Source organism: Hevea brasiliensis, chromosome 13 (genome assembly GCF_030052815.1).
Source record: "Hevea brasiliensis isolate MT/VB/25A 57/8 chromosome 13, ASM3005281v1, whole genome shotgun sequence".
NCBI lineage: Eukaryota > Viridiplantae > Streptophyta > Magnoliopsida > Malpighiales > Euphorbiaceae > Hevea > Hevea brasiliensis.
In genome coordinates this window covers 68,789,780-68,817,651 of record NC_079505.1, presented here as the reverse complement: position 1 = coordinate 68,817,651, position 27,872 = coordinate 68,789,780, and the positions used below count along the sequence as shown (strand labels likewise).

Genomic DNA, 27,872 nt, shown 5'->3' with positions numbered 1-27,872 from the left:
ACCACATTTAGTGTTTAAAACTTGTTGGCATTAAGTGTTAATACCATTTCAAAGTGTAACTCAACACAAGCAGAATTTTCAGTTTTGGTGAGTCAACTTCACTGTTCCATTGGACACTGTTACTGTGGGAATTTGAAGAAATGTAAAACATGAAAGTTGTTCCTTATTTTGTCTAGTTGAATTTCCTTTTTTGAATCACTCCATTTGGAGTTTTGTAGCTCCAGATATGGCCCAAAGACCCAAGCTGGCCGAATGTGCATTCTGTAGAAAATTACCATATCTACAGTGCATGAACAGTAACTAGAGTCACTTGGTTGGATGGGTTCTGGCCATAATTTGGGGTAGGTTTCTTCATGAAAGTTGTTTGTCTATGTCTTAACTTGTTGCTGTAAAAATTTCAGGTCAATTGACCAAATCTACAGTGAGTTATGGCCAAATGAACAGTTACTGTTCATTTGGCCAATTCTGCAGAATCAGTTTCAGGGTTCCGGATTGGGGCCAAGTTTTGGTCCTCTTGCTTTGGTCCTTTGGGCATGGTTTCTCCAGAAAAAATGTGCCATTATAAACCTAGTTTCATGTCCAATTGGCCAAACTTCAATTGGACTAACACAGCCCAAGTTATGGCAGTGCAAAGGGACTGAATTTTCAGTCCCTATGCTGCTGTCCTAGGGCAGTTTATACCTTGACTTTGCCATACCATTTTTCAGTCCAAATTGTATTCAACATACCTCAAATGGTCACTTATTGACCATTAAATTGTTCTTTAACAGTTTAGTAAGTCAAGTCAATTTTTCATGCCTCAAAACCCTAATATCCAATGCAATTTACCCATAAACCTCAACTAGCACCCTAGTTCAACATCTATATAGGTATATAGCTTAAACATAACCTCCAATTCATGCTAAGTCCATTAAAAACATCCAAAACCATTCCTCTATTAGGGCTGCCGAATTCTTTGGTGGAGATATACATTGAATTTGTTTCATTATTTCACAATTTCTAATTTATTACAAGCCTAAATCATGGAATTAATGAACTTTAATTACATATATGCACTAACCTTGTTTGGGCAGAATTTCCAAAGCCCTAAACTCCAATTTCTTTCTCCTTCTTGGCTGCCAAGAGCTTCTCCAAGTGATATGGTCAAGGTTTAATGAAAGGGGTTAGGGTTTAGTGGTGGAAACAAAGGAGAAATGGAGCTTTTGATGGCACATCAATGGAGGGAGAAGAAGAAGAATTTTCGGCTGGTGAAAGGGGAGAGGGATGGCTGCTGCATTTTGTGTTATTTTGGTCTTTATTTGCCTTTTTATTTGTTAGTCAATGGATGGTTAAATTTTGATTGGTCAAACTTTTCTTAATGACATCACCTTGATGTCATAATTAAGCTTTTTCTTCATTTTCTTTCCTTTCCTCCACTACTCATTTTCAATTTGATTTCTAGTAATGTTTATTCATATTTTATGTCATATTAATTATTTACTCAACTGGACAAGTCGGCCAAAAATCACCTCGGAAGGCGAAATGACCAAAATGCCCTCCGTTTGGCTTAACGGGTTAAAATCGTCTGTACCGATTGAAAAATTTTTCTAGGTATTTTCTTGGCATTCTAAGGCCATGGGAACCTCAATTACCCTTCTCTGGAGTCCCAAAAATTATTTTATAATTTTTCCCACGGGTCTAGGGCTCCTCGTTGCGAGAACCGCAACTTCCCTCCGGTTACCCATCGCTTGGGCACCGGCTCGTTTTGCTTGGTTGTATTTTATTTCTAAAATTTTTACTAAGTGTTTCTTATTAATATTTGAGTTAATTATGGTTCTTGACTTTAGTTTAAATATTTTTCCGGACGTTCTAGCTGTCCGGACCGACACCGGTCACCGGAACAGTAGGATGTACGGAGTGGTTACCGGGAGGGTGTTACAGCTCTTCAAAGTCATCTTTATCACTTAGGGCTGGGGTGTGGGACAAATCATCTGAGTCTAATTCAGATGGCAAAGTAAGGTTACTTGGAATATCTTCATTGACCATGTCATCAAAAACTAGTCTAGGGATTTCATGCATATCAGTGACACTAACTACATTATCACTAGCAGTTTTCTTCTTCCTACCCTTCCTAACAGACTGAAACTCACTATCATCAGTTACATAGCGATCAAAAGCTTCATTCTCCAATTCATCATTACCAGTTAACACACTATCTACATCAGGATCATAATTTGAATCCTCATTGTTTTCATCATCAGCCATAGGACATTTTTCAGCAGGGTCAACAAAAGTGCCTTTTTCAACATTATTTTCATTATCACCCAATACACTATCATCTGAATCAAGCATTTTATCATTAAGACTAATGCCATCATTTTCATTTAGCTTTGATTGTGGTGTACCCTGTATACCATCAATATCAATGCCAGACTGGTTTTCACCCTCTGAATCTTGCCTTTCCAAAGCCTTAACATACAAATAGATATCCCCGCTATCATCCCATTTATCCATCTCTAAAACATCACTATCACTATAATTCCTAACATAACCAACCCCTATTTTCTTATCTACCCTAAGCATAAAATATGCCATTTTTGTTACCTACCCATATCCCAGTTTTTTTAACTCCTCCTCTATATCAAGATAGCTAATCATATCTATGTCAATGTCCTCCCAATAATGCACCTCACCACTCTCGTATTCAAAGCTGCCATCCCCATCTCGCAAAGTTCCACCAAGGTGACACATACACCATCTTATGTCATGCACAAACAGAAACAAAACGAAACCATATTTAGTATACAAAGATCACTATTTCCATGCATGCATATGCAAAGATATTAGTGTTATAGGGAACAGTAAACATACCTCAAATAACCATACAAAACCCTCGAATCTGCTATGGTTACCACTCGAGTTTATCAATGGCGTCAGAATTTGGATTGAATATTTTATTCTCCTTTCGGCAATTGAAGGCAACAACCCAAGGGACAACTTTCTTTTCTCCGACATAATGTGATTCTCAGCTGGCTTAATTGGGGATTTTAAATATCAATGAGGATATAAACGAGAAAGAAAGTCTCACGTAGGTTGCTATTAAGGGACTATTTTAGTGCTTATTCAGAGATTCATTTTAGGGATATTTTAGAAATTTCTCATTTGGCTTAGCAGATGGGCTGACGTGGCGTGATATGGTAGCCATGTAGCATTTTTGTTACTCGGTGCCTAGTGGCAAGACATAAATTTCATAATTTTTAAAATATAAGATTTAACTAGTAATTTTAAAAGTATAATATACAATTGAAAAATTTTGAAAAGTAAAAGATTTTTTTAAAAATTTCTCCGTATATATATTAATTAGCAAAATAATTTATTCTCCTTCAGTTCAGTTGGCAGAAGTGATAAGATAACCATTGTAAAAATGCATTCAGAAGAGAAGGTGGGGTTTGATATGAGAGGGTGACTGAAGACGTGCAGTGGAGGGCTGCTTTCACTTTCAAGTGGGAAGATTCGCGTGTGATCTTCCTAGAAAAACAAAACAAAGATGAGAAAAGCGGGAACATCATCGTGGAAATAATACAGAAACGATGAATAATGCTCTCATTAAAAAATGAAACAACTATTAAAAGCAATAATGCGGGTGATAGGTCTTCGTGTTGTGTGCAAAGATTTTTAATTATATGATGGATGACATTATTTAATAATATATATATATATAAATACAAAATAAATTTAGATTAAGAAGATAATCCCAATGATGATTTAAAAAAAAAAATTAAACATTCTATGGATATCCCAACTCAAGATAATTTTATACATAATTAGTTAATTACATTTAATATCTTAAAATTTGGATGATTTTATGAATTTAACTCTATAATTTATTACGTTAATACTACTCTTTAATTGAGATTTTAATCTCCATTTTCATTAAATTTTTATTTCGAAATCTTTTTAATTATTGTATTATTCATTTGACAAAGTCAATATAATATTATATTATATTATATTATTTTGAAGAATGGGTTTAATTTTTGATATTATTTTTAGATTTATTGTTAAGAAAAATATTTTTAAAAATATATTAATTAAAAATTATTAAAAATAATTTAAAATTAAAATTAATAAATTTAGTAATTAAAATACTAAAATAACTACATTTTTTGAACTACCTTTTTCTAGGGACGAAATCAGGAAATTAAGATTAAAATAATTTTATTTTTGCTAAAAAAGTATTTTATATAATAATATATTATTTATTGAAAAAAATAATAAGTCTAAATTTATTAAAAAATAATAATATTTTAAAAGTTTTAGTAGACTAAAAATTATTTTAGTGAAGTAAGGTCACATAAAAAATTAACTATAATGTATATGTAATTTTTTTAAAAAGGAAAATGGAGTTAGGATAGATTCGATTTTTTTTTGCAACATTTAAAATGAAGTTTTTTTTTCTTTAAAAAGCAAATAAGTACATAATTTAGATTACATGGCATATATATATATATATATATATATATATATATATATATATATATATATATATATAGATGCAAGAAATTAATTAATAAAAACAAGGCCTCATTATATACAAATTCATTACATATATGAGGCATTATTTAAATATACAGCTTGTATGCATAGACAGAAAGAGGAAGGGGAAGAGATTTTTGTGCAGCTTTAATGCATGGTAGAATTTCCATAAAAGCAAAGAAAATCCCACTAAAAATGAGGAGGGATTAAGGGAAATGTATGGATTGTAGTCCACCAAAATTTGTCTTTTTCTTCCCAGAAACACAAGGACTTATACATAGAGATGTTGAACAACTTTACATAGTGATAATGGCTGCAAAAGCTAACCCAATTGTACAACATCTGACCTGCAACAGAATATGCACCAACTCTACAAATCTTTAGCTCTTATTAGTGCTCATCCTTTGCTTCTTGTTTATATGATTAGGTGTGCTTTTTTGAACTTTGAACCTCAAGATTATCCTTTTCTATAATTATATATGAGTTCTGGTTTATTGGATTAAAAAAAAAAAAATCATATCTTCATATTGATACAAAGGAAACATGCAAGAGAAACATTATTGGATTTGGATTGGATCATTTCTTCAATTGCATGTCAATTTGGATTTTTAATTTACTTGCCTAATTTGGATTTTAGTATGGAAAAGAAACATGTGGGACAGCAAAACGATCTCAATAGTTAGGCTATAGATTGCTAATTGAAGACAAACTATATATATGCATATGCTTCTAAACATTTGTTTTATGTATGTTTGCTGTTTTAGGTACTCAAATGAATGCAACTTACTAATGTGAGGCAACAGTAAGATGTTTTTGTTGAAACAATGATACTAACATGATTGGATTTGGCTTGGACAATTTGCTGAATAGAGAGGACAAGAAAAGAAGGGTAAAAATTAAAAGAGCAAATTCAATCATCTCTCTCTATATCTAACTCTGTTTTCAATGGGACACCAGTACATGTTTGATTATAGTGAAAGGATTAAGGCACTGAGTGCTAGATACTAGATTAGATCCATGTGGTAGGACTCAGCAAGAAAGCTGCATATTTTTGAGCTAGTGTTGTCGTTAGTCCTTTCAATATCTTTCACCATACTTGGTAAGTGCTCATAAGTTCATACTTCTATGTTTTGAAGCAACAATAAAATCTCTAATTTTTTTTTTTTATTAAAGGTTGGTACGCATGCACACATGGATTCAGGGATAAGTTTCTTAGTAAAATCATGACAATTTTAATAAGACGTGTTAATTCTTCTAAACCACATGTATATCTATCCATAATTGATATGAGATTCTGGATAATCAACTGATAAATGGACTCACTTTAAATTTTTTGCCATTGACACATGCACACCAACTCACCCCTAACATTTTGCCTTTTATTGAATATGATTTCTACTGAATTCACTAAAATTCAATATTTGAATTAAGATTTTTATTTTTTTTATAGAAAATACATAAAATAAAAATAACATACATTTCTTAACAAAATCATAGTAATTTTATCAAGACATATTAAATTATAATCTTATTCACTCTCTAAAAAGAGATTTATGGTTAATTGAATAGTTTTAGAGACTAATTCATGTATTACATATTTATGTAAGCTAATAAGGATAATGATCAGAACATCAAAAGTTACCAATCAAAACCATAGTTCAAAGTTCAAACTCCTAGAAATAGCAGAGCAAACGTTGAAACTGGTAAAAAAATTCATCTTTGAGCAATTTGTTGGTGGGGTAAGTGGTGAGGTTGAGGTTTAACTGGAAATGAACACGTCACATAGCTTGAATGGGTCCTCCTAATCCCTACTGGCCTATCCCCATCATGAATCTAATCAAGCTGAGAGTAATGGAAGTGGAACTGAGATATCATTTCCCCTTTTTTACAGCTTGGTAATGCCATGAAAAGCTAAAGTGAAGCAGAAGAGGGCCCTCGGTTGCAGCCCCCTTTGGATTATAATGGCATAACAGTGAATCCCATACAGAGTTATTGCTATTTACAGAGAGATGTGTAATACCCACACATGGAAACTCTCCTTTCTATAAAGTCTTTCAAATGAACAATTGTTCGTCACACCCATCTTTTTGAAAGTTCATACAGAGAACAAGAAAAAGTAAAGGAAAGAGATGGAAAATAAACAAGTGAAGCCACCGATCAAGAAAGGTTTATGGAAACCAGAGGAGGACTTGATCCTCAAGACTTACGTAGAGACTCATGGAGAAGGCAACTGGGCTACAGTGTCTGAAAAATCAGGTATTAGAAGTCTGTTTCTCATTAGAATCTTCATGCATATTCGTATGGTTCTCATTGCATGATTGCACCAAGGACTTTTTTCAACTCGTGGCTTGAAGAATGTCGATGTTTGTATTTCTAATGGTTATTGCAGGTTTGATGAGAGGTGGGAAGAGTTGCAGATTGCGATGGAAGAATTACTTGAGACCCAATATCAAACGCGGTGGGATGTCTCAAGAGGAAGAAGACCTTATCATTAGGATGCATAAACTTCTTGGCAACCGGTAAGTGCTTCCCTTACTCTCACTATTAACATAGATTTTGGAATATTTTCAACTAGTATCACACCTGCATATCCACTTTTTCTTACATGTAGATGGTCACTTGCATATCCACTTTTTCTTACATGTAGATGGTCACTTATTGCCGGTCGACTGCCCGGTCGGACGGACAATGAGGTGAAAAACTACTGGAATACCCATTTGAACAAGAGATGCCATACTGGCGAAAGAAAGACCACCGATCCCGGCAACCATAAGAATGGCAACGATGACAAGTACAAGAACAAGAGGCAACGAAATTCTCATCCTACTAGCAACACTAGTCCAAAAAGCAACCCAGAAGAATTGGATGGAAAGAAGAAAGAGAAAGAGGAGAGCACTGTTAGCGATACTTGGATACAGAATGCACAAAGCATGAACTATTACATGGAATCTCCAACAGTTCCGGCCAGCAGTGATGCATTTGTCTTCAACAACGATCCATTTATTGCTTGCTGGGATTCCTTTGTTTTGCTTGAATTATTCGGCTATAATGATAAGATGTATTCACAGGTGGACCTGGAAACATTCATGCCATAGTTTCTGATACTCATACATTACCTTCTTCAATGTCTTGTAGTCAGAATTGAGTTTTTCAAGGCTTTCCTACAAAATATGCTTGTCCTTCCTGCACTGTTGAGGATTGTACTATGATAAAACTTCTAGTGCTGTGTACTAAACAGGAATAGAATGTGCAATAGCTACCGTAATGCTTCTCTTCCTTTCTCTTTCACAGAAAGAATAAGAGTGCTTAATGAGTTAAAAAACAAAAAAATAAAAAGGAAAAAAAATGCATATTGAAACTGAAAGTGTCTCAGTTTGAAGCAGTTTTCATCACAAAGTAAAAAGAAAAAAAAATGTATACAGGTACTTTCCTAGTGAATAACACTGCAATAGAGTATATTTTCGCTTGTCAAGTCCCCTAGAAATGGATTAAAGTCTGAAATTAAATGGTAATCATGGCCAAAGAATTGGATACATGCATCAAAAATTAAATAAGGCTCCACTGACACAATCTTGCCACTCATCCCCACCCCCTTCTCTCTTTTTCTCAGTGAAATACAAAAGAATATTGAAAATAAATCAATGATTTGCAACAGAAACCATTGCATCGCTGCAACTAGGAGAAATCCCACATCCAATAAACATATACAGATTCCATTTAATGGCAAGACCGGGTAACATGAGCCATTTAATGAAGTATGATTACCAACATTTGTATTCAATGATCAACAATCATACAAAGCTTGAATGTACTTACGGAAAATTCAGAAAATAAGCATGATAAATCATGTCAATAGATGGCATTGCATTACAATACTTCATCCTGTTGAGGATATAATAAACCATTCTCGTTCCCAAGAGGCAATGAAGGTGGAGTTCCAGGTGGGATAGAAGCAGCACCATTCTCACCAGCACATATGCACAAAGCCTCTGCATCCCTGAGGATTGCATCAAGGTCAATATGGCCACTCAGCTCATTGATGAACTTCAAGAGCGTGTCAAAGTCCATCTGCTCTCCCATTATCTTGTTGCGATATCGCTTCAAGATTGCAACACATGCATACAGATGCAGGTGTTCAGACAAATAGTGTGTCCACAATACCTCCCACAGACGCATAGTTTTCTCATATTCAAATTCTCTGGAAAAAACAATAAAATTTATACTATCAAATATAACTACAGGAACATGGTCATTTTTGCTTTTCTGTTAACATTAAATGAAAAGGTGTAAGAAATTTGACAGAAAAGAAATAAAATGGAATTTAGATGATTATGATGGGCAGTATGGGTAACACTTGTCAGAATCTAGCCTATATTAAATGGCATTTTTGGCATCAAAATGACTTCTGAAATATTTTGCCTAAAATAACGATATAATAAAAGGTATTTGTCATAACTTTCTTCTCCATTTTATAAATGAAATGAAGAAAAACAGACAATTAGGATTTTATATTGTGCTTCAACCAAGAAATCCAAAATTCTCAAGAGCATGTTTGGTGAAGAGTAATGGAATAAATTTCTTATTTATCATTCTAGCGCATTTTAATTCCACTAGATTCCATTATGCATCATTACCATTGACCAAACATGTTCATTCTCTTTCTTTCTTACTTTGCATCTCACTGATCAATGAGAGCAGAAGAAAAACCATATTTCAATTCTGGGTGTAGCATAATAGAATTTCAAATATGGACATGTAGCGACACATATATTTAACAAAGTATAACTTAATCCTTGAAAAAGTTACTCCCTTTACAACCTTTCCCAGCATGTGCCTCTAAAAACTTGACTTCCTACTAGTGTAAAAAAAAAAAATTAAAATATATATATATAAGAAGAAAATCCAAAAGATGTCCAGTTATTCCATCCTATTAACAGCATGCATCATAAAGATGCAACAAAACCATATTAAAATTGTACCATCTTATAAGTAAATTCAAGGAGTTAAAGCCTTCTTGTCCAACTTTTTTCCAAGTATCAAGCCCATCAATAGATTAGACATTTGAGATGATGTGCTGGATTTTAATTAGTCCCTTCATTATTTGAAGAAAAATACATTGTTGCAAATGGGGAACTTATTTTACCATTCACCACCTAAGTTCTCAGGCCCTCATCCGCACCTTTTTAATTTTTCTAAGTCATCCAGTCAACAATAGGAAGAACATCTGTATCTGATTTATAATTGTCTAAGATTAAGCTAATTAAACTTATGGTACTTCCAGCCCCAATACTTCAAATATCAAATCTTGTGATTGCAAAATATTATAATTTCACATGCATCATAACATATTTTAAACTGGAAACAGAAAGCATAACAAAAGATACTTCAGCAACATCAACAAAGACTGTAAAGTGACATGAATAAACCAGCAATCTGACCTTTTAAATTGTATTAGAATCCAGCGGAAACAAAAGAAGTAATTCAAGCAATCATTCTGCTTGAAATAGTTATGCAATGGACTGTCTAGTAACTCTACCAGCTGCCAGAACAAAAAAGAAAATTTTAACTCAGACTTGCCTCTCAATTAAAAAAAAAATAATAAACAAATATCTGAGACCCCAACCTCTTACAGGCATAAATACTCGGATAAGACAATCAATTACCATCCATAACCACGGTACATAATTTTTTTTTTTTTTTTGTAGTGGTGGTGCAAAATCATAATCAGTTAAGCTAAATGGTAAAAAGAAAACCCTACCCTTTGGCACATTTCAATTTTACCCAATCCATTTATTCTTGTCAATTTTACCCTCAAAACTTTCACATTGAAAACAATTTTAGCAATATCACACAAATTGACCAACAGTGAACCTACCAATCCATTCCTTCATCTCTCTCCCTCTTTCCAAATTCTTTATTCAAAATAAATAAATAAATAAATAAAAGAGAGAGAGAAATACTTGTCAGCTAAACCCAGAAAAAGAAATCAGCTCTTAGTTTGATATTTGTAAAGTAGTTTGAAACTAATAATATCAACGTTTCAACAAGTGAAAAACATCAAAATCAGCAACCAGATAGGCAATGCAGGCAAGTAGATAAAATTAACAATTAAAACCAAATTAATTGATAAATACCAAACAGTTCACTGATACAACTAAAAAAAGGGGACATTGTAGTCTTATACATAATTCAATGGGTAAAACAACAAAAAAAATACCCTTAGAAATCAAACCTTAAATATCATTTGCCAATAGTATGCAATTCCCAGATTCAACAATGCCATGCATACCAAAATTGCAAATCACCCATAAGATTCTAAAAGTGACACTACCTTAGATAACGCAAAAAGTTGAGAGTGCATGCCACTTTGATCACGATTGAAGTTGGGTCCAAGACGTTCCATCAGTGCCACAAAACACCAAAATGATTCTGATTCATCCTCCATCACAAAGAAAATTGGAGACAGTAAATCACTCATACCCTGTGAGACAAGGCCAAAAACAAGTAAACAAACGAAGGAACAGAGCATCCAGACTATCTATCAAACAGGTAGGGAATAAAAAAAAAAAACCATATATGCATTCAGCATACAACATGACAATATTTAAACTGCTAAAAATTGTTTACTACCCTCAGAGATAATATGGGACAGCACTACGATCATCTACAACTAAGACCAAATTAACTTCAACCATGCTACCAAAAAAATATATATATATATATTGTTTCCAACATGAAATAAGGAAACAAACGGTGCTACTGTGAAAAGGAATCTATAAAGTATGGCAGACAGATTGAAGGTAAAGGACTGAAAAGCTCTAACAGTTACTATTGCACCAAAATTTTCTAAATTCCATTAAGATATGGACAATATGGCCTCCGTTGAATGTACCAATTGACATTGATCACACTTCATATGATACTTCTAAGTTTAAATTTGACATTGATCACACTTCATATGATACTTCTAAGTTTAAATTTGACATTGATCACACTTCATATGATACTTCTAAGTTTAAATTAACGAAAAATTCTAGAAAACAACTAAAGCCAAAAATGATGAGAATCTTGAAATTTTAAAAAGTAAAACCAACAATATCTCCAGTGAAAACACAGTAGATGTGAGAAGTAATTACCTGACAGTAGCCAAGATCAAAGTTATAGAATGAGTATGTCAATAGTATATCACCTAAAACATTCACATTTGGATTGTCATCTCCATCATAGAAAGAAAGTGATCTATCAGTCCTCACCTTGAGAGACAGATAAGAAAATTAACAAAATTAACTTAAAATTGTATTCACAAGTAAAATCAACTAGAATAAATATTTGGAAGTTTCATTTTAACTGTGCTAGCTTTATGCATACCACATCTTTGTCTATAAGGCCCTTCCTTTCCCTAAATTTTGTAAATCTCTTTGCCTGTTCAGGAGAGATACTCTGCAAAAGGGGAAAAAGAGAGAAATAAGCTCCTTCATTAGAGAAACAGTAATAACACAATGATCATATTTGCAGAAAAGTAAGAGGACAATAGTACATGCTGTCCTGACATACAATGTTATACCAAAACCCATTTGTCATGCCTAAACAGGATAATGCTACTCATACGCGCTCATATAAAGTGATTCTTTATCAGATTATATCAACATGTTAAATCAGCCTAACAAACAAAAGAAGGATATTATATTGTATATAAAATGTCAATTGGCCTTAATTTTTAGTCTTAATTTTCAGTACTGTAAGAAGTAATTTAGTTGAGAAGTACATCATGAAACAAAAAAAATTTAATCCAACTAGTAGTTTTCTGCTCTTACCTATCAAGTTTCCATTTTGGTTCGCAAACATTTGTATAGGGTTCCAATTATCCTGGATCAGTAATCTTTAACTAAATCTATGGCTCTGTGTATACAGTCCATTTAACATATTTACATTTGTAGAGGGATCATAGTGAAGACAAATAATGACTATCAACGCAAAGGAGAAAAGAAAATTCATAGCATAGGTGAATTCAAAAAACACATGAGATGGCGTCTGAAATCCCCCCCATCCCAGCAAGGAAAAGAAGAAAAAGAAACCCTTTAAACCTTCACAGACACATTACACAGTAATGTATGAATGCAGTGGTCTATGATTAAATAAACCAAAAATTCAACCAAACCTGCCATTGTCTTTTTATGGTTTCATACTCCAACTTTTTATTGTACCGAAGGCATTCCCTTTCTGCATATGTTGAATCATATGTATGATATCCCAACAGAAGCGCCCAGACCTACAATCATTATCAAGAGTTTTAAGAATGAGAATGATATTAAATCAAGAATAGGATATGTTCTTATGCCCCATACACTGCAAAGAACAAACCTCTCTCCTTAACGCGTGCTCAACTCCTCCATAGAATATTCTCTTTCTTAAAGCTTTAGAATCCATAACTCGTCCTTCAGAATCCAAGAAAGAAGCCCACTGCAGATAAGATTAGAAAGAATGAAGAGAACAACTTATAATACTCCTGACAAACCAGAGTTAAGATCCGTTACTTAGAAGAAAAAAATAATCCTCTTGTACTTTACACATACCATAGAATAAAATCTATTGTGGAATGGGATATATAAGCAGTTTCTCAGGGTGAGTTCTGTCTATGAACTCACAAAAGTTTGGCCTATTGATCTTAAAAAAGAAGACTCAATAATGGTAATAACAGATCATAACAGAGTTGAGAGCAACCACTTCAAATCATACACAACATCATAGTTACACGGTGCATATTCCTGATAAAGTTTTACAATTTTAATTGCCCATTATGTGAAAGCATATCTGATCAAAGAGTGTTTGTGGACGGAGGACTTTAGTTGCAAAGCAAAAAATTAAAGTCAGAGACCAAGAATAAAACATAAGTAAACCTCTTTGTTAATCACAACTTAGAAGAAACTTGTGACTGTAGTTAAGACATCTCAAAGAACAATGTTGAAAAGGACATGCTAAAAGCATAAGGATCAAGTGCATATAATAGATACATGCACACCTATTACACATACCATAGAATAAAATCTATTGTGGAATGGGATATATAAGCAGTTTCTCAGGGTGAGTTCTGTCTATGAACTCACAAAAGTTTGGCCTATTGATCTTAAAAAAGAAGACTCAATAATGGTAATAACAGATCATAACAGAGTTGAGAGCAACCACTTCAAATCATACACAACATCATAGTTACACGGTGCATATTCCTGATAAAGTTTTACAATTTTAATTGCCCATTATGTGAAAGCATATCTGATCAAAGAGTGTTTGTGGACGGAGGACTTTAGTTGCAAAGCAAAAAATTAAAGTCAGAGACCAAGAATAAAACATAAGTAAACCTCTTTGTTAATCACAACTTAGAAGAAACTTGTGACTGTAGTTAAGACATCTCAAAGAACAATGTTGAAAAGGACATGCTAAAAGCATAAGGATCAAGTGCATATAATAGATACATGCACACCTATGTAGGGCTGAGCAGATTACAGTCTTAACCCCAAAAAAAAAAATCTAATTCAGTTTTTGGGCCCATCAGTTCAGCTTCAGTTAATTTTTTAGTGGAATTTCAGTTTTTTGATTCAGTTATTAAGGTGAAAAAACTGTAATAACTAAAATGATGACTCATGCACTGTTGTTTTGGCTAGTTATATAAAACCTCCTTCCTTTGCCTCTATCTCTTAGCTTGCTGCCCTAACTCTAGTCTCTCCTCTCATTTTTCTTCTGAATTTTCCTCCCGGAGTCCAGATATATTGATTTCTTTATCTGCTTCATCTGTTGATTTCCTAACTCAGTCGTTCCTGATTTGTTAATCCTCGATGTTGTGCGAGATCTGTCCTTTTCTTGTCCTTTTCCTTCTCTCAAATATTTGTCATATTCGGCCTCCATAGATTTCTTCATCTGTTGATTTTTCAATGGAGATGAAAGGGGACCCTACCGAGTTATGTGGTGTTCCTTTTGGAAATACATGAATCAAGTTTACAATGGCTGCAGCATGCTGCGTTGAGCCTCTGGTTTCTCTCCTCTTTATTGAGTTCAGTCCTGCTCAGCATTTAGTTGTCTGTGCACTTGACCAACTAGTGTCCAAGCAAGGAAATGGACAGGAAAAGGACATGCAGTTGTGGAGAAGATGATTACATGGGCTTGTTTAAAGATGAGGTTACATGGGCTTCCAAAAATGAAAAAAACAACAATTACTTGTAAGTTTAAAAAAGTGATTTTGCTCGCATCCATCCCTTGATTGCTGGACTTGTTTGATTGTTGGATAAATTAATGGCGTTTGTTTCCAGAAGTTGATTTATAATTTTGTTTATTTCTTGAAATTGGAAGAACTACACCAAACTAAACCAATTTATTTCGGTATGGTTCGATTCGGTTAGCTCTTCAGTTCAGTTCAATCTCTCATAAAATACATTTCGGTTTTTCAAGTTTGATTTGATTTGAAACTAAATCGACTGTTTGCACACTATTGACTCTAAGGCTCAAACAAAATTAAAATCAATAGGGTCAATGGGAAACATGATCTCAATAACCTAAATTTTTTTTTACCTTATTGTTTAGTGTGTTGGATTAGGGCTGTGCACAACTCTTGAGGGTCCCGAACCGTACTTAACCGACAAGAACCGTACCGAACTAAAGTTATTTTGATTCTTTTGTTCAGTTCTAGTTCTCCACTAAGAAACAAACTGAAATCGAATTGAAACCAAACCGGAAACAAAACTGAATTGAGAATTGAATTTATACATATATTTTTTTATATTTTATTTAGATATATTATATACTTTCAATATAATTATATGTGTTTATATATGTATATATAATTATAAACTATATACAACCTAATATTATATTTTATTTCTCTATATTTTTTAATAATTTTAGTTATAAATACATTAAATTACCTTATAGTTCTGAATTATAAATGTACTACATATATATATATATATATATATATATATATATATATATAATCCTTAATTGTATTGTATTTTATAGTTAAATATTACATAATTAAAAAATTATTAGAATGTATATTATATGATATACTATTATATTATATAATGTATGTAATCCTAAATTATACATGCACCTTATGGTTAGAGATTACATTATTTAGAAATAGCTAAAAAATATATTATATGATATATTATGTATTAACAACTTAATTCAAAACTTAAATACCAATTCAAGTATGATTTTTTAAGAAAATAATTATATAAAATTGTTTCAAAAATCGAAAATTGAATCAAACCAAAACCGAAACAATGAAGAACCAATCCAGAATCGAAACAATGAAGAACTAAACCAGAACCGCATACCACTGTTGGTTTTTCAACTTTTTAATGGAATTTTTTGCACATTTATTTGTGATCTTTGAATTTTATTTTATTTTACATGTAAATTAATTCCAATCGACAATTTTATTTATTTATCAGGTCTTAAAATATCTTGGCTCAATCCTTCAAGTAGATAGGGGATGTAAGGAGGATGTTAGTCATTGAATTAAAGCAGGATGATTGAAGTGGAGATATACCACTAGAGTTTTACGTGATCGCAAAATTCCCAATAAATTGAAAGGAAAATTTTACCGTACAGCCATACGACCGGCCATACTAGACTAGATAAAGTCTAAGATAAAGAGTTGCGGAGATGAGAATGTTAAGGTGGATGAGTGGCCATACTAGACTAAATAAAATCTGTAATTAGAGCATTAAAGAAAAGGTAGGAATGGTGCCAATTGAGGATAAGTTAAAAGAAGGGAGATTGAGGTAGTTTGGTCATGTGAAGCGTAAACATACGGAGGCTACAGTTAGACAAATAGAACACATTAGGTTAGAGAATAGAAAGGAAAGAAGGGGTAGACCTAAACTGACTTGGAGGAGAGTAGTACAACATGACCTAGAAGTATTACACATTTCTGAGGATTTGACCCAAAATCGTTTAGAGTGGAGAAAGAGAATCCATATAGCCCACCCAAATTAAATTTTTGAGATAAAGGTTTAGTTAAGTTTAGTTGAAAAATATTTTATAGGTGTTCTATAATTTTTTTGGATTTTATTTAAAATATTTTATTGGGTAAAATTTAATTTCTCTTTGATGAGGGGAGGAGAGAGAAGCGTAGAGAGAGTAAATGGGAACGAGAGTGAAGGACCAGGAGTGAAAAAACCCCTCCACCCTTCCCTAGTGACTCCTATCGCTGATCGACCCCATCCAATAGCTCCAGTGTCAATAGGAGAAGCCATTTTGGCGAAAATGGCCAAACTGCGAATGAAAAGAAAATGGCATAGCAAGCTTTTGAAGCTGATTCCAACAAGCAAATTGAGCAAGACTAGTGGTGCTCAAACCATCGTCCCAAAAGCTTTCTTTCTAGACAAAAGACGTTGCCTAACTCTACCGAAAAAAGGATATTGTCGTTGGCCCCTCAACCGTCTTTGGAGGCATTTTCTGACCAAACCAACTATTGAATGAACTATTTGAGGCCACCATCATGATCCTCACATTAGGGCTGAGCAGAATTCGGTTCAAACCGAAAAACTGAATCGATCCGAATCAATTCGGTTCAATCGGTTCGGTTTTAAAATTTAATCGGTTCGGTTCGGTTCGGTTTTAATTTATAAAAATTTCGGTTATTTCGGTTCGGTTATTTCGGTTTTAAAGAGAAAAAATCGGTTAAACCAAACCGAACTGAATAATGATTTATATAGTCAAATCAAACCGAATCGATTTTTGAATTAATTTATTTTTATGAAAAATTTATGAATTATATTTAATTTTATATATATTAATTGTTTAATTTCATTGATTAATGGTCATTAGGTTCAAATCAAAGTTAAAATTAGACCAAATAACTTGAAAATCAAGTCTAAATTAAAAAATAATCAAAAATCAAACCGATCGGTTTAAACCGAACCGAACCGAACCGAAATAAAGCGATTCGGTTCGATTCGATTCGATTTTTAACCAATTTCAGTTAGGTTTGGTTTCTAAAATTGACGGTTCGATTTTTATAATTTAATTCGGTTCTGTACGGTTTGAACCGATTGCTCACCCCTACTTCACATCGTCAACTTCCATTTGGCACTGAACTTGAGCATGTCTGACATCAAACATTCGAGATACCCCATCAACTACTGAAATTTAATTGTTTCTAACAAATTGCAAAGAAATTAGAGAAATGGACTTAAGAATCTTCATCAGTGACTCCTAGGCATTCAGGAGGTACCTTCGGACTAGTAAAACTCCATTGGCAACTGAACAGTAAATTAATCAGAAGTGTAGGTACCAAGAAATCAAAAGGGCCGTTACGAAAGGAGTGTCATTTCCTACATTTTTGGATGTGTCAATCCAATGAAGTTGGAATTCACATTGGTAAACCCTAACTCATTTCTTTCTGTTGGCATGATAGGGTTAGTTAGAATTGGTGTTTTAAAATGTTGTGTCTGGATTGTGTAATTGCGTGAATATTAATTGTATATGTTGATGGTTATTGATTGTTTAGGATAATTTTGTGTTGAATTCACCATTGTTTGTAGATAATTGAACATTAAAGACAATTAGATTGTAAAGGTATTGTGCTTCCTTATTTAGGAGGGCTGTGCACGATTCCTGGGAGATCCGAACCGAACTGAAGGACTGAACTAAACCGAACCGAAACCGAAAAAGAACCATTACTGAATGAACCAAACCCAATTGAAATTATTTTACTGTTTTGGATCAGTTTTGATTCTTCATCAAGAACCGAACCAAAACCGGACGAAACCAAACCGAACTGAAAAATGGATTTTATACATATGTATTTTTTATATATTTTAGATATATTACATAATTTCAATAAAATTATATATATTATATGCAATTAAGATGGTTATATTTATAACTTAATTTATTATTAATTATAAGTATATTAACTTTTATTATTCTTAATTATAAATATATTAAATCACTTTATAGTCATTAATTATCTTATTAAATCCCTTTCTCATCATGTAGTATGCTTTCTTGTTAAGAATTATATAATTGAAAAATACGTATAAGAGACTTAATTTATGTATGTAGTGTTCCATTGGATTGAATTATGACCCACTCAAAATATCAGTGGTGTAATCCGAATAAAATATTTTGTAAGTTATGCAGTCATAGTAGAAAGTATGAGCTAAAACAATATTTAAGAGTCAGTATTAATAATTGAATTCACTAAGTTAAGATTACATTAGTTATTTTATTCTTAATTTGAAAAAGTTCTAATTATAATTTACAAAAAAAAAAATAAATAACATTTAATATATTAAAATAAAATTTATTTTTAATACTTATTATTCTGAATTAAAATTTAAATTAGTAAAAATTGTATATCATCCAACAAAATTTTAACTTTATATAGTTAAATGAAAATATAATAAAGAATTTCTTAAAGCCAAAATAATGTAGTTTTGTGCTATTGGTGTAGGTTACGTTAATTCTAACTCATATTATACTCGTTGATTTACTGTTATTTTATAATTAGGATGAAAATATTATGACTTATTATGTGTAGGATCAAACGCTTACCACCATACCAAAAGTTTAAACTTTTGACAAAGGTGCAACTCTAACCCCTTATATTGTAGCAAACCAAGCACCATGGGTTGAAGACATCATGGCAGAATGCTAGCTCAATGAGCTATCTCCATTCAATGCCAACAATCCACCCAATACCTACTAGGGATTCAAATCCATTACTTTGGCTGTGATACCAATTTTAGGATCGAGTGCTTACTATCGTGTCAAAAGTTTAAACTTTCAGCAGAGGTACAATTCTAACATCTTATAACGTAACAGCCTAAGCACCATGGGTCAAAGGGCATAACAGTCTAAGCGCCATGCGTCGAAGGGCGTAACAACCTAAGTGCCATGGGTTGAAGGGCGTAGCAGCCTAAGCACCATGGGTCAAAGGGACCTGAGTAGGGTGCTGACCCGCTCAGCTGCCAACATTATGGATATTTAGTATTATTTTGTATTTTTATATGAGAACTGTTAGTTTAATTTAAGTATTTCTCTTGAGTAAATTATTATGTTTATATTACTTTATTAATATTTTATTTTGATATTAGTATTGTTATTTTAATATTACTGCTATTATTTTTATTGATATTTTGATGTTAGAAATATATAATTGTTTTTATTCTTTTAAAAGGAATACAATAAGACTACAATTTTAAGTGTAGGAACTGATAACTGAATCGAATCATAACCAAAACTGGAATCGAAAATAGAACCAAAAGCACTTAAAAATAAACCAGAACCGAAATTTGGTTCCTCTTTTGGTTCCAAAAAATAAAAGAACCGAAATTCGATTCTGATTCTGGTTCTTACAAAGAACCGAACGAGAACCGAAACCGCACAACCCTATTGTTTAGTGACATAGAATTCGATTATATCATATGAGCAAGATAAGACCAAATTGAGTTAAGCTCGTTGGCACTTGATGAGTTATATATGGATAAGACTAGCTCGAATTAAGTTCATTGGCAACTGACAAGTTGGAATTACAAGAAAAGTTCATATTAAGTTGAACTAACTGGCAGTGTTCAATTCCAGTGGTTGATATTATTATGGATTGTATTGACTATGTAAGCATTTCTATTTCATGCCCATCTGCAATGCATGCTTATTTAACGTGTTGTGATGTTTGTGCATTTCCATTAATAGGAGATTCAAGCTAGCTATAGATGTTGTGTGGGATATTTAATATCATACTCTCTAGCTTGAACACTCACCCTGTATGAACACTATTGGATATTAAGTTTGGATAAATGGTTGATTTGAGTTTCCCTTCATAAATGTTTTATATGCGAGACAAGTTGGGGTTGAATTTAACTCCCCATTACAAATGAGTGTGCTGTAATTATTGATTTATGTGAAATGTGGATTGGTTATTTATGTGATATATCAGGTATAGGCTTACATGAGCTTTGGAGGCCTTATGTCAATCTAAATCCTAGCTCTGATCATGGGTCTCAAGTTTAGGTTGTGACATAGAACAAAATGAATGAGCATAAAGACCCGTACTAAAGCTTGGGTTAGTTCTAGGATATGATTGATAAGTAAATTAAAGATTACAATAGATTGACAATGAAGTACAAGAAATAATATTCTTTCAAGAGAACTGACACTAAATGGCCTGATTAACCATTCATAAATGTGAGACCTATCATTGACTAGTCGATAAAGAATTTGTAGTTAGGAAAGAGAGCCCTTACCTCTTTAGAACCCAAGGGTGGTTGTCGTGGTTTTCCCCATACAAGTGTCAGCTTGTCAAACTGCCAAAGGATCATGGGAAGAATTAAATTCCATACCCAAAAAGAAGGAATAATTTATTTATCAACAAAGAAAAGGGGGAAATTACAAAACATATGCAATTATTCAAGAAACATGATTTAAATTAGATCTTTATGGCTGTTATATCAAAAATTTTCCAACTAGAAAATATTTAGACTAGGTCAACTCACATGCTCGCGCTCATACAAGCCCCCTTGCTGTATTTCAACTTGATGTCAGAAAGGTCAAGAATACATAATACGTTACTGTTAAATGAAAAACTTAGTTGATGATGCAAATTTAATAAACAAGTCCAAATCGAGTTACACGAAATCACATGCCACCAATGAGCAACAAAACACATACCACCAAATATTAGTTGCTAACTGATTACTAATAATCACAATGGCAAAAGAATAGAACAAGAATTGAACCTGGAACTAAACTACAGGACTCCTTATACCATCTTAAAATTGATTAGCTTAAAAGGTCCCACAATAGTGGAAGCTTCTTCATCATGATTGTGCCCTGGCATAAAAGGTTTTTTTCCTCAACTAAAATAATTCAAGTAGCCCACATTGGACTAAATAAATTTTTTGACTATACCTCTACTAGTAACAAAACATTGATATCCTTAAGTTATGTGAAAAGAAATTGAAGCAATTTCAACCATCCCCATCAACGTTCTGAAAATAGATCGTGTTTTCTAATAATCCAAAAACTTGTTTGTTACACTTCATGTCATTACAAGACATAAAAATGACCACCAGCCCCATAAGGGTGGCATGACAAAATGTATGGTCACTCATCAAACAAAATGTAAGCTAAAAATGAATATCTTGATTCTAAGATGCTAAAGATTTCCACCAGTACCAACTCGATCCTAATTGCTTCAAAAGTCAAAAGTAACAAGGTAAAATACTAATACCCTTATTTTTGTGCTTTCAAATTTTACACAAAAACAAATTAGTCTCCCTATATCACCCCTGCTAACTTAATAATGAAATCACCATTGCCCTTAAAGAAATTTTATAAACCCTAAAAGAATCTAAATGAGGTGAAAATATCAATATCGAAAATTCTTGAAAGATGGAGGTAAGTATTGTGCGTGTGTGTGTGTGTGTGTGTGTGTGTGTGTGATTTTAACAGTTTTTTCAGCCTCGTAATTTTTTTTGGCATTCATATTATTGCAAGTTCACGGTTGGATTTACTATTCTAGTCATGCATGCCGAATTTCAAGTCAATTGAATGATTAAATCTCTGTCATCTAAAATAGCTCTTAAAATTGAACATTTTAGTAAATACAATTCAAAGCTAAATTGCCGTATAATTAACACTTATTTCAATTCTTGGAAAAAATTGACATCCATGATAGAATAGTAAATCCAACAATCAATCTATGAAATGAATCACAGAAAAAATTATCGGACTATGTAACAAACTGCTAAAGTTACACACATATACATAGTGTGGGTCAATGGCTTGTGAAATACAAAAGTAGCAACAGCAATTGTTGAAAACCCTATACATAATTGCCTTATGACATGCAATGCAAATAGACTACAATTTGCAAAATATCATACCAAATATCTAGATAAGTGCCAAAGCTTCATGTAAATAGTTGGACAAATGCATAAACATTCATGTTGTCCTAGATATGCAAATGTGTATGTACATTATAGTCATATGCATTCTGTGGGATACGCATTAGTTGAAAAGTAATTGCACCTACATGACAAAACCCATATACTCTAAATAAGAATACATTCACTTTCAGGGAAAATGCACCAAAAAAGATAATTTAACTAAATACCAAGATAATTTCCCTGAAATACTAGAATGAAAAATTTCAGAAGGATGCAAAGGTTACCTCTAGAGGATCTGAGGGTACAGGACTTTGATTAGGCACTTCCTCTGGGTCCTTCGGTACCCTTTGAGGGATATCGAGGGAAGAATGGCTATAGTTTTTCCTTTCAACTGCACCAAATCCATTGTTTTGATTTTCACGGAACAGTTGTGAAGTTGTTTCTCGAGCAAATCTGGTTACAAGAGAGAATTTTTCCAATACTTGGATTGAGAGATCTCGAGCAGGATCATTGCTCTTTTGCCTCTGCCTCCTGACATTTTGAGAAATGCTAGAACTTTCATTGTTGGCATCCCAATCAGCGCTCTCCTGGTTTTCATAAGGTGGAGATCCACCAACTGAAGCAAATGCAGATGCCCCACTTGCCATAGGAATGGCCCTGGGAAGCTCCAAAGATGACAAAGTTCTCTATAGAAAGCAATTAAAGCATGAACCATGTAAGAACCAAAGCAAGCAAGGCTTTTAAAAAAAAAAAAAAAAAAAAAAAATCTTGACTGAAAATGATAAATTGGATTATATCTAGGCCAATTGTAAGCATCAGCCCGCCACCACCCCCTCTCCTCCTCCTTCACCCCCCCCCCCCCAACCAAACAAAAAACCCTCCCCACCAAAACACACACACACACACTACAAGCCAGTAGAAACCATTATCTAGAGCAAAACACACTAGGCCAATTGCAAGCATCAGCCGGCCACCACACAGCCTCACCCAAAACCCTCCCCACCAAAACACACACACACATACACTGCAAGACAGTAGAAACCAATATCTAGAGCAAAACTAGTTTTAAAAGCAATATTTTGCAATTAAAGAGTGCCTCAGAGAAATATAATAGAACAATTGTCATGTAATCGTGTTTATTAGTTATCCAAAGAAAACAAATAAAATCAATCAGTTCCACACACCTGCAGAGGATTTTGGAAATCATTGACCAGAAATACATTTGCATCTTCCAATGACCTGTAAATTGATAAACAATTATAAGAAAAGGCGTCCATAATAATAAATAAGCACAAGCTGGATGTAAAAATTAGCAAATTTATGAACCTCACCTATAATTAATGTAAGAAAAATATTTCAAAAAATACAAAATTGACAAATGAATGAAGCAAAGAAAATAAAAGAAGGGGCATCACAAACGATTTAGCATCATAGTTGATAGATAAATTATGATATCATGCCACAACCTTGTGAAACACAATTCTTCCTTTTCTAATTAATTAATAAAATTAATATGAAACACTGTGAAAATACGCAACAAGCTTACAAGAGATGTCAATAGGACATGTGACAAAGGAACAACCACAAACAGAAATTAAAATGAATTTGACTTCTAAGATTCGGAGTATCTAAACGCCCAAGGAGAAAGAGAGAAAAGGAAATTTAACCAACCATTCAGGAGAAAAGTGAGTGCAAAAACAGTAGTTTCATCAATCAGAAAGATCTACAGTACACCGTTAAATATGTGAATATTTTTGTTTGACCAAATACTCCACACAAGACAAAGTTCAACCATACTTCATATTGCCCCTTCGTGCTTCCAACTAAAATCTCACTTTCCAATAAGCATGCATTTGAGCCACAATTGTGCCAAATACCATAGATGAAAACTTCTGTAGTTTGGCATAGGGAAACGTCTATACCCTTGTGCTAATCCCAGTTCTAGTTGGGTAATTTTTCATAAGAGAATGTCATAACAAAGCCCCCATCCCCACCAAAAAAAGGAAAAAGAAGGCCATCAAGCAAATGCAATGTTAAATCACACACCCAAGCATGAAAAAACCGCCAGCCTCAACTCTGATCCATACCGATGGGGGGAGTATATGTAACTAGGTTAAAGGCCATAGGCCAAATGAGAAGAGGCTTTCCATAGCCTAAGCAAGACCATGGTTTGTTCCTTGACTCCTCATATTCCACAAAAAATGCCCTATTTTTAGTTCCCATAAAATTTCACATACAACCTCAAAGCATTTAGTCCCCACTCCCTAAAAACAAAACAAAGCCAAAAAACCAAATAACAATCAGTGGATAAACCAAGGCGCCCAAAAAAGATAACAACAATCAATGTGAAAATCAAGATTCTCTTCAACGCATACAAAATTCTCCATACATAGCATATGTCAGGTGGAAGCTCAATGTACTAGAGATGCTCTTACAATATATAAATATCAGCCCATTTGTCATCTATCTTTTGAGAGAGAGAGAGAGAGAGAGAGAGAGAGAGAGTTAACATAAGGAAAAAAAAAAAAAAAAAAAAAAAAGCATGCTATTATAACAGTAACCAACCTGACAATAAAAACATGTTGCTTTATTGTAGCAAGGAACTCTTTGACTCCTCCATTGTAGAAGTAAAGAGGAGGAAATGCAAGTCCTGCAAAATTCCTCCTTTTTTTAAAATGTCGAGAAGTATTCAAGAATTAATAGATTAGTTATCAAAACCTAAAACATCTAACTAGAAATAAAAGCACAGATAACCAATGATAAAATTAAGATGAAACTGGAGATAAAAATTATATTGCATCATTAATTCAAAAGTTGCAGTATTTTTAACTACTTAAAAATGCGTGAAAGAAATACACAATTGGCTTTAGAAAAAAGTATGAGGGCATTAATCCTTAAGTGGTCATTTCTACCCAAAATCATTTTGCATGAACAAACAAGATAGTCCTTCTAAAAAGAAGGCATGGTGATGCACACATCAGATCTCTAAAATTGATTTCCCTAGCAGCATTTTTAGTATCCAGCTACACATGGCATAAACTATGTGTTATTATAAATTCCTAGAAGATTTTGTATTTGGCCAGAAAAAGTAATTACACGTAAGAGCTGAAAGCTGGGTGTTAATTCCTGGATCATACAACTGATTGCCTGAACAAAAACAAGAAATCTCATTTCTTTCACGTCAAAGATTTAGTTACGAGAGGTCCACAATTTTCAGTAATTTCAGTCTTCAGATCAAATATCAATAAGTGAGAAAATCAGCAAAAACATAAATTTCAGAATGATTTTCCCTTATCAGACACAGTTAAGTTAGCATATAACTGCTGTTGTCTTTTTTTTTTTTTTTGGTCATATCAACCAAACAACGGGACAGAAATTGATCAACTAACTGAGAATCATTCAAAACCTAAATAAGTGGGCTAAAGAATTGGTGTTACAGCTTCTGATATTATTAAAACAATTGCTAAACTAATATTGCCTTAGCTAAAAAGAACTAATGCTAAATTTGGAAGATTATAATACAATGTAATGCAATCAAATTTTCTATTGAATTTCTATAGAAAATATGATTGCATTACATTATAATACACCATACCAATGTAGCATAAGAGTATGTGCTGCCACCCAGGTTATAAAAGCATGTTATACCTGATGACAAAACGACAATTATGTACTGCCACCCAAGAGTTGGAGTGTGTCGACGAATGGAACGGACGTCTGTAAAAGGCACAGCCCTTATGGTGTAAAGATTCCTATCTACATAACAAAACCACAAGAGAATAAATTCAGCTACCATGTAAGTGACATAAATTCGTTGACAAAGCAGAAGTTCAGGGCTACCAACCTTTCTCAGACAATCTCGCGTTCGAGGTTTGTCCTTTGTATGGAATCCATGTCTAGAATCGCCATTAAAAAAATAATACCAATAATAAGAGTTCGAAAATCAAACATGCATAAGCAAAAAATAATATATATACCCCTGTTTCAAAACTAGAATTTCACAAGAATTCAATTCAATTGATTTGGTTAATTCACATACTGGGAATGAAAGAATTCAATTCTTTTTTACTTTAAAAATACTCATTTTAAAAGAAACAGATTATGTTAGAAATCAATTGAATTCTTTTCTTGATTTATTTCAAAGAAAGCCATAAACCTAAAATTCGAGGAGGGATTACCATAAAGAGAGAGGAACCTTGCTTTATAAGTTTCAATCTTCCACTAATTCTCTCAGATGCGAACTGAGTTGGATGAATCGCCACGTTATCCTTCAAATACACAACTTCGGCGCCTTCTGGTTCGCTGGACGAGCTTCGCTTACTGCTATTGCTCCTCATCATGACACTCGCCGATCCCTACCAAAAGGAGCCAGAGTCAAAAAAATCTAAACTCAAATACACGAGATCAGTATAGGAAATTTCGAGTTGCACAGTTGCGCAAAAAAAAATGTAATTCGAATTTCAAGATTGAAGAAGATTAGGTAGTTGTGTGTGATCGATCAATGGATTTGATTGAATGAATGAATGATTGATTACTTACTTGCTGTATAGAAGCAGCGTAATCTGCGTCGTCAGATAAATCGTGGAGCTCTGTTTCTTGCATGGCTAGGGAAATTGTTTGCAGAGCAGAGCGAGACGAGTGATTTTGCTTAGCGAAGAAGGAAGGAAATGGGGTTGCGGTACTTTTTGGGGGAAAAGAAGGGCCTACGGAGGGAACTTTACCGGCCACGGTTGGGTTTGTAACCGAAATCAGACGGCTTCGATTTAAACTTTAAACCATATTAACACCATTAAAATTATTTCAAAAAAAAAACTGATAAAAATTAAATTAATTAACTCATTCATTCATTACAAAAAAAATTAAAATAAATTAAAATAAGGTCAGTTTAATCTCTATACTCGTTGAAGAGATTCAATCTATTTTTAATTTTTTATTTAATTTAATTCATAAATTTTAATTTATGTTTAAATTAATTTAATTAATTAATATGTATTATTTTTAATATTTAATTATTTTTTAATATTAAAATATTAATAAAAAAATTATTTTTATTATTCAATATTATTAATTAAACTGAAAATATAAAAAAATTATATTTTCATACAATTAATTAAAATAAAAATTATTGCTATAATTAATTTTAATTATTTAAAAAAATATAAATTTTTGTATTTTATGCTTTTAATTTAAAATTAAAAAATTATAATTAAATAAAATTAAATATATGAAAATATTATTTTCTTCATATTATTAAATTATTTATTTTTTACATATTATTAAAATTAAATTAATTATAGCAATAATTTTTAATTTTAATTAATTGTATGAAAATATAAAAATATTTTTTTATATTTTCAGTTTAATTAATAATATTGGATAATAAAACAATATTTTTATTTTTTATTTAAATAATTATATAATACAAAAATAATATTTTAATATTAAAAATATTTAAATATTAAA

The 27,872-nt window shown here is 32.7% G+C and overlaps 2 protein-coding genes across 3 annotated transcripts; one reads left to right on the top strand and one right to left on the bottom strand.

Moving 5' to 3' along the window:
* Window positions 1-6,209: 6,209 nt before the first annotated feature.
* LOC110635637 (transcription factor MYB82) lies at window positions 6,210-7,780 on the top strand. Of its 2 annotated transcripts, none has more exons than XM_021785053.2 (3): window positions 6,210-6,771; window positions 6,905-7,034; window positions 7,127-7,780. In XM_021785053.2, exons 1-3 carry the CDS (start codon window positions 6,645-6,647, stop codon window positions 7,608-7,610), a joined length of 741 nt encoding a protein of 246 aa, XP_021640745.2. In that variant the 5' UTR covers window positions 6,210-6,644; the 3' UTR covers window positions 7,611-7,780. The 2 variants fall into 2 exon arrangements, with proteins under 2 accessions (XP_021640745.2, XP_021640746.2); XM_021785054.2 differs by having other exon boundaries at window positions 6,222-6,771; window positions 7,163-7,780.
* A 481-nt stretch (window positions 7,781-8,261) lies between these two features.
* LOC110635636 (uncharacterized) lies at window positions 8,262-27,116 on the bottom strand. The gene is made up of 15 exons (XM_021785052.2): window positions 26,949-27,116; window positions 26,588-26,764; window positions 26,254-26,305; window positions 26,058-26,165; window positions 24,975-25,059; window positions 23,594-23,648; window positions 22,694-23,095; window positions 20,766-20,825; window positions 12,877-12,975; window positions 12,674-12,784; window positions 11,884-11,955; window positions 11,652-11,768; window positions 10,847-10,996; window positions 9,954-10,054; window positions 8,262-8,713 (listed from the first exon to the last, which is right to left on the bottom strand). Exons 1-15 carry the CDS (start codon window positions 27,009-27,011, stop codon window positions 8,383-8,385), a joined length of 1,983 nt encoding a protein of 660 aa, XP_021640744.2. The 5' UTR covers window positions 27,012-27,116; the 3' UTR covers window positions 8,262-8,382.
* Window positions 27,117-27,872: the final 756 nt, after the last annotated feature.

Bases quoted from the DNA above. Each gene is read 5' to 3' on its own strand.
- LOC110635637 (XM_021785053.2), top strand. From the start codon at position 6,645: ATGGAAAATAAACAAGTGAAGCCACCGATCAAGAAAGGTTTATGGAAA. The intron at 6,772-6,904 runs GTATTAGAAGTC...TGGTTATTGCAG, and splicing joins TACAGTGTCTGAAAAATCAG to GTTTGATGAGAGGTGGGAAG. The intron at 7,035-7,126 runs GTAAGTGCTTCC...TCTTACATGTAG, and splicing joins CATAAACTTCTTGGCAACCG to ATGGTCACTTGCATATCCAC.
- LOC110635636 (XM_021785052.2), bottom strand. From the start codon at position 27,011: ATGCAAGAAACAGAGCTCCACGATTTATCTGACGACGCAGATTACGCT. The intron at 26,166-26,253 runs GTTGGTAGCCCT...TTTGTTATGTAG, and splicing joins CGCGAGATTGTCTGAGAAAG to ATAGGAATCTTTACACCATA. The intron at 23,649-24,974 runs GTTGGTTACTGT...ATCAATTTACAG, and splicing joins CAACATGTTTTTATTGTCAG to GTCATTGGAAGATGCAAATG.